The sequence below is a fragment of the Prunus avium genome, chromosome 1, assembly GCF_965620075.1.
Source record: "Prunus avium chromosome 1, drPruAviu1.hap1.1, whole genome shotgun sequence".
In the NCBI taxonomy this organism is placed as follows: Eukaryota; Viridiplantae; Streptophyta; class Magnoliopsida; order Rosales; family Rosaceae; genus Prunus; species Prunus avium.
The window spans coordinates 39687132-39695214 of NC_142284.1; the positions used below are offsets into that span (position 1 = coordinate 39687132).

General features: G+C 39.6%; 1 protein-coding gene and 1 pseudogene across 1 annotated transcript; both read left to right on the forward strand.

The window, feature by feature from the left end:
• Positions 1 to 4436: 4436 nt before the first annotated feature.
• On the forward strand, positions 4437 to 4796 carry LOC148297810 (secreted RxLR effector protein 161 pseudogene; annotated as a pseudogene).
• A 642-nt stretch (positions 4797 to 5438) lies between these two features.
• LOC148297811 (uncharacterized) lies at positions 5439 to 6701 on the forward strand (the record flags this gene model as incomplete). Its single annotated transcript, XM_088248445.1, has 1 exon — positions 5439 to 6701. A coding segment is annotated over one exon (1263 nt), but the record flags the coding sequence as incomplete, so codon positions are not given.
• Between the last annotated feature and the right edge of the window lie 1382 nt (positions 6702 to 8083).

Sequence of the window (8083 nt, forward strand, 5' to 3'; positions counted from 1 at the left end):
CATCTGACCACCTAATCATTTTGGGAACTGTAATATTAGCATTTTGGGTATGACTCTGGATTAAAAGCGTTTGATTCTTTGGGCTTTTGCTTAAGGCTTGAAAATTAATGTTGGTGCCTATGACTTTGTAATAAATCCTGTAAATTAAAGCTAAAGGTTGGGTACCTGGTAAAACATTATAACTGTGTGTCTTAATAGTTAAAGTTAAGACTTTCAAAATATGCGGATCACTAAGGCTTACAGTAAAATCTGGATAACAATCAAAATGTACTGGACCATGGCATAGACTTGACTCAATAATTCCTAAAACTCCTTCTTCGAAATCTTTAAATCTAGCATCTCTTAAACTTAATAAAATTGCAGACTTAAGTCCTAATTTAGTTAAGGGTTTAACAGCGACTTGAACTAATCCTATATGCAAAAAATTATTACCTTCTTGCCTATGTTTCTTAATTGCATCAAGATTAAGTAACTGGCATGTTTCATGTTCTTTTCCTAAGGCATAGACTTGTTCTACTGTCTTAATATGCGTAGTTTGCTTAAATGCATTAATTGACCATTTTTGCTTATAAATTTCCTTATTGGGGACTTTAGGTATATTCCAATCATTACAATTTAATTCTGAACTAGAAGACTCAAATTCTAAAACTTCTTCATTAACTATATCTGGAACCGGGCCTAGACTGGTTCTAGAACTAGAAGAATTAATTGAATTGGTTCTAAATAAACGACTCATTTTGCTTTTGTGAAAAATTTAAATTAACTAAATTAGAAAGACTCTTACATGACTTTTAAAATAGAAAGACTCTTGGGTAACTCCTAAGACTGACTCTAAGGTACCTAAGAACCTATGGGCTACTCTATCTCTCACCTTCTCGTGCCTAACCGCTCATGCCTCTTCCTGGGACTTACTGTTTGGTAAAAAGGTCTCACCTTACGGACTTTTGAGAGAGGGGAACCTAAGGACTTAGATAACTAGGAGTAGACTTGGAAGAAACTTTGGAGGGTAACTAAATTAAAAGAAACTTGGGAGACTTGCTAACTCAGAAAACTTAAATCAGCCACTTGGGCGATATGAGTAGCAAACTTAGACTCAACTCTTTCAACTCTTACGGCTCTGATACCAGAAGGGGATTAGAACCTATAATCTAGAAGAACTAGACTAAAAAGGACTTTTAACTAGTAATAGACGGAAGACTTAGAGTTGGATTTGGCTTATGTGTATTTAATGACTTGAAGACTTTGCATGTGTATGAAAGGGGATTAGAACCTATAATCTAGAAGAACTAGACTAAATAGTTTCAATTTGCATCCATTCAATAATTTATTTTATTCATTATTTCTCTATTTTTTATTTGTTAGTTGCCCAAGTCATCTACCAAGTCAATTATTTAGTCATCCCCTCTATCATCTTCCGTAATTAACTAATTCCCTTCTTCTTCCAAGTCTTCACTCCATTAAATACACATGCAAAGTTTTCATACACATGCAAAGTCTTCAAGTCATTAAATACACATAAGCCAAATCCAACTCTAAGTCTTCCGTCTATTACTAGTTAAAAATCCTTTTTAGTCTAGTTCTTCTAGATTATAGGTTCTAATCCCCTTTCATACACATGCAAAGTCTTCAAGTCATTAAATACACATAAGCCAAATCCAACTCTAAGTCTTCCGTCTATTACTAGTTAAAAATCCTATATATATATATTTAAAAGCCTTTTAAAATGTTTTCAATTTGTATTGTTTAAGAAAAATCTATAAAAAATTATTGGTCATGACCTCCAAGATGGAGTGAAACCTCAATGCAAAGTATGCTCTAAGTTCCATTTTGGGGAATGTAAATATAAGGGCCAATCTAAGTGTTATAAGTGTGACAGATTTGGACATTGGGCTAGGGAGTACTGCAAACAAAGGTGTGCAGAAAGCAAATAATGCAACCCAAGTAGAAGTTAGAGGAAACATGTTCTATGCAAATTGTGCAATTTTAGATAAGAGTGAAAATGGAGAGTGGTATGTAGACAGTGGTTGCAGCAACCATATGACTGGGAACAAGAAGCTGCTAACAGACATAAACACAAACGTGACAGGCAAGGTGCAGATGCCAACATGGGAGCTTGTAAGTATAACTGGTATGGACACTTTAGTACTTGACGCAAGCTCTGGTACAAAGTATATCAGAGAAGTCATGTATTTGCCTGGTTTGAAAGAAAATCTGTTGAGTGTGGGACAAATGGATGAACATGGTTATCATTTGGTGTTTGGAAGTAGCATGTGCAGTATCTATGATGGTTCTTCACTGGAGAATCTCATCATGAAGGTGGCAATGGGAAAGAATAGATGTTATCCATTGCCATTGTCTTCAAATGACTATGTTGCACTAAGAGCCAGTGTATCCAATTCTACCTGGATTTGGCACAAAAGAATGAGACATTTACATCTGAAAGGGTTACATCAACTTAAGGAAAAAGAGATGGTACATGGTTTGCCACACTTGGAGGATGTAAATGAAGTTTGTGGAGGCTGTCAATTGGGAAAGCAACACAGAGAGTGGTTTCCAAAGGATCAAGCATCGAGAGCAAGCACACCTCTTGAGTTAATACACATGGACTTGTGTGGACCTATGCAAAATGAGTCCCTAGCAGGTAACAAATACTTGATGCTTCTCATAGACGATTGTACAAGAATGATTTAGGTCTATTTCTTGAGATAAAAGTTTGATGCACTAAACTGTTTTAGAAAATTTAAGTCTATGGTAGAGTTGCATAGTGGTTTTAAAGTGAAATGTGTAAGAAGTGATAGAGGAGGTGAGTTCACATCTAGTGAATTCAATAAACTGTGTGAAGAAGCAGGAATTCAAAGACAGTTCTCCATGGCTTACACTCTACAACAGAATGGAGTGGTAGAAAGGAAGAATAGGACAGTGGTGGAAATGGCTAAGGCTATGCTACATGAGAAGGAGTTACCCTATTACTTGTGGGTAGAAGCTGTACACACTGCAGTGTACATTTTGAATAGATGTCCTACCAAGGCTCTTAGAAACAAAACTCCTTTTGAAGCTTATAGTATAAGAAAACCAGGTGTTGCTCATTTGAAAGTGTTTGGTAGTGTGTGTTTTGTGCATAAACCAGATGAAGGAAGACATAAAATGGATGCCAAAAGCACAAAGGGAGTGTTTGTTGGATATGCAACATGTGAAAAGGGTTATAGAGTATTCGACCCTGTCACTAGGAAATTGTTACTGTCAAGAGATGTTGTATTTGATGAAGGAGCAACCTGGAATTGGAAGGAAGTGACTGAGAATCCAGTGGTTGTGATGAGTTATGAGGAGCAGTCTAGAAACTCTGAAGTAACATCATTTGAAACACCTGCAGGAAATCAGAATAATGAATTCATATCAGGAACAAATGGTTCACAGGGAGAATCAAGTAACACAAGCAGTAGAGTGGAAGACACTCGAAATTTTGATCATACTCCATTTGAAATGGAGAAAGTTGGATGATGTCTTAGCACAATGCAATTTCTGCATTGTGGAGCTTGAGAAATTTGATGAAGCTGTAAAGGATGAGTCATGGATAAAGGCAATGAAGGATGAGTTGTCAATGATAGAGAAGAATGCTACATGGGAGCTAGTTGACATACCCCAAGACAAACCAGTAATTGGAGTTAAATGGGTGTTTAAAACCAAGTTAAATTTGGATGGATCAGTGCAGAAGAATAAGGCAAGGCTGGTAGCTAAAGGGTATTCACAAAAACCAGGGGTAGATTACAATGAAACTTTTGCACCAGTGGCTAGATTAGACACAATTCAAACTCTAATTGCATTAGTTGCACAGAAGAGTTGGAAGCTGTATCAATTAGATGTTAAGTCAGCTTTTCTAAATGGTATTTTAGAAGAAGAAGTGTATGTAGATCAACCAGAGGGATTTGTTGTGCAGGGGAGTGAAAGCAAGGTTTACAAACTGCACAAAGCTCTATATGGTTTGAAACAGGCGCCAAGAGCTTGGTACAGTGAAATTGATGGTTACTTTGCTAAGTGTGGTTTCACAAAGAGTCAAAGTGAGGCTACTTTCTATGTCAAGACTGGAAGTGAAGCAAGCATTTTGATAGTGTCTATCTATGTAGATGACATAGTCTACAATGTTAGAAGAATTCAAACAAGATATGATGGAGAGATATGAAATGATAGATCTGGGACTCTTGCATCATTTCTTAGGTATGTGAGTTCTTCAAACATCAACAAGCATTTTTATTCATCAAAGGAAGTATGCATTGTCCTTGTTGAATAAGTTTGGCTTAAGTGAGTGTAAACCAGTTGCTATACCCTTGGTCACTTCAGTAAAGCTCAAGAAGAATGATGAAAGTGGTTTAGCAAATGAGGAGTAGTACAAGAAAATTGTTGGTAGTCTACTGTACCTCACAGCTACAAGACCTGACATTATGTTTGCAGCTAGTTTGCTTGCAAGGTTTATGCATTGCCCTACTAACAAACATCTTGGAACAGCAAAACGAGTTCTTAGATATGTGAAAGGAACACTTGATTATGGCCTGGAATATGTGAAAGGAAAAGAGACAGTTCTAATTGGCTACTGTGACAGTGATTGGAGTGGCTCAGTGGATGATAGCAAGAGCACTTATGGATATGCCTTTTCTTTTGGTAGTGGAGTGTTTTCTTGGGCCTCAGTCAAACAACACTGCGTTGCACTCTCTACTGCAGAGGCAGAATATATTAGTGCCTTTGAAGCAACAACTCAAGCTATTTGGTTGAGGTTTGTATTGGAAGATTTTGGAGAATTTTAGACAGAGGCCACCCACTACACTGTGACAACATCTCAGCTATTGCCATCACAAAGAACCCTGTGTTTCATCAGAAAACCAAGCACATTGATTGAAGATACCACTTTATCAAAGATGCTTTGCATGAAGGAATTGTGGATTTGATCTATTGTCCTACAAACGAGCAGCTGGCAGACATTTTTACAAAGGCTTTGGCTAAAGACCAGTTCTGCTATCTTAGAGAGAAACTTGGTGTGAAATAGCTCACAACTTAAAGGGGAGTGTTGAAATACAAGTTATGAGTTGATAAGAAAAAAAATGTATTTAAGCCATATTGTAGTTAATGGTGTATTCACTTAGTCACTAAAATGACAAGTGTTAGGCTTAAGTAGTAAAAGGCTGTACAAAGCCAGGTGTAATGTTTTCAGTGTGCAGTTTTAGATGAAGGGCTGTGATGTAATAGAATATCCAGCTATTCTCTCTAACGGTAATATAGCTCACGCACTGTTTGCTCAATTTTGTTAGAGCATTGGAATGGAAAACACTCACACGATTTGATTCACTCTCTGCTATTTCCTTTCTCTGTATTTTCTCTTCCTATTCATCTATACTTCTTCACAAAACTCTAACACCCCATCCCCATCACCACCTCCTCCTTACATTTATAAATCACCACCACCACCCTCTCCATTACCTCCTCCACCATACATTTACAAGTCACCTCCTCCTCCATCTCCATCACCTCCCCCACCTTACGTTTACAAGTCCCCACCACCACCCTCACCCTCACCCTCACCGTCTCCACCATACATTTACAAGTCACCTCCTCTTCCATCTCCATCACCCCCACCTCCCTATGTGCACAAGCCACCACCACCCTCATCTTCATCGCCTCCCCCTCCTTATCTCTACAAGTCACCCCCACCACCTTCTCCATCCCCATCTCCTCCTTACATTTATAAATCACCACCACCACCCTCTCCATCACCTCCTCCACCATACATTTACAAGTCACCTCCTCCTCCATTTCCATCACCTCCCCCACCTTACATTTACAAGTCCCCACCACCACCCTCACCCTCACCTCCTCCACCATACATTTACAAGTCACCTCCTCCTCCATCTTCATCACCCCCACCTCCCTATGTGTACAAGTCACCATCACCCCCATCTCCATCGCCTCCCCCTCCTTATCTCTACAAGTCACCCCCACCACCTTCTCCATCCCCACCTCCTCCTTACATTTATAAATCACCACCACCACCTTCTCCATCACCTCCTCCTCCTTATGTCTACAAATCTCCACCACCACCTTCTCCATCCCCACCTCCTCCTTACATTTATAAATCACCACCACCACCCTCTCCATCACCTCCACCTCATGTCTACAAATCTCCACCACCACCTCCTTATATTTATAAATCTCCACCACCACCATCCCCATCACCTCCACCTCCTTATATTTACAAATCTCCACCACCACCTTCTCATTCACCACCTCCACCATACATCTACAAGTCCCCACCTCCCCCTTCTCCATCACCACCCCCTCCTTATCTTTACAAATCTCCACCACCTCCATCCCCATCACCTCCGCCTCCCTACATTTATAAATCCCCTCCACCTCCCTCACCATCCCCGCCTCCACCATATGTGTACAAGTCACCCCCACCTCCATCGCCGTCACCTCCCCCTCCTTATATCTACAAATCACCACCACCTCCATCTCCATCACCTCCTCCTCCCTACATCTATAAATCTCCACCACCTCCATCACCTTCTCCTCCTCCTCATCTCTACAAATCTCCACCACCACCATCGCAATCACCTGCCCATACATACCACTACAACTCTCCCCCTCCTCCATTGAAATCTCCACCACCTCCCCAATATTACTACAAATCACCTCCATCACCAAAGCACTACTGAGCATACTGATCGGTTCATAATTGTATATTATTTCTTACCCTTCTAGCTTATGATTTGGTTATGTTTTTGAGTTAAACTTGTGCTTTTAATCCTTTTTGTGTTTATCTTTCAGTTAATTGAGCTTTAGGTAACAATGATGGCTTTGGAGAACATAATTCATGCAATTCAAGCATGTTAAGGCCTAATTTGGATGAATTGATGAAGAGCTTAAAGACAAATTCATTATGGCTACAGCCCCCTGCCAGTCCAGTTCCGTAGGTCATATTGCAAGCTTTGTTTCAGCAACCTACATAGCTCGGATGAGGCCACATTCTTCATGAAAGTTTCTCCAATTGGTGTGTACTATAACATATCCAAAATTCAGCCCAATTGGATAAATATGGAGTCCGTTACCTAGCAAACACAGAACCATGCTCAGGATGGATCTTATCAGCGCGGAAAATGAGTTAGCATTTTGTTTCGGCCTTAACTTCTTCCTCCGACCTTGGATTGGCCCAAATAACATATGGCTGGAAAGAAGACATTCTGAACTTCAATTTAGAGTGCTTAAAGTCCTAATTTGATTAAGAGAAGCCCAAGTTGTAAGCCCTTGAAGTTGCTGGTCATGCTGACCTCAGCATGTGCTGGTTGGATGCTTGGTCATGGTGAGCTAGGTATGAGCTATCATTTCTGGTTGGAAGCTTGGTCATGGTGACATGAAGATGAGCTAGGGCTGCTGGTGGGATTTAGTGGTGAAGTGCATCAACCAATTCAAGATTTTCTAATACAAGTGCATCACCCATTTCAGATTTTCTAATACAAGTGCATCAACCATTTCAGATTTTATAATTCAAGTGTTGTATGCATTAGTCTTATTGAATTCTGATTTTCACTTCCCCTAGGCCTATAAATAGGGAAGTTCTCTAAGCTTGTAATAACACCCCAAGGGGGGGAGCTCTCAAGCACTTCTCTAGAGCTCCCTTCCCTTCTCTCCCTCAAATTCTCTTAGTTTCCCTTTGTAGTTCTCAATTGTTGTAATAAGATCATTCTATTAAATTTTCTTTGTACTAAATATCAAACACTTTTCCTTTCTCTTCTTCTAATTCTCTAAAGCTTTCAAACACATGTTCTTCCAAAATCCTCAAAGTTCTCAAACATCTCTCTACTTCCCTTCTCTTCCAAAAGTCTCCATGTCTCAAACACTTCACAAACACATTTCTCTTCCTTCCCTAAGTTCTCAAATTCTCCAAGTTCACAAACATCCTCCAAGTTCTCAACCACTCTCTTCCAAATTCTCAAAGTTCCTAAACACTCTCTTCCAAAATCCACAAAGCTCTCAAAACACCTCTCTACTTTCTTCTCCAAATCCTCCAAGTTCTCAAACACTCTCTTCCAAATTCCCC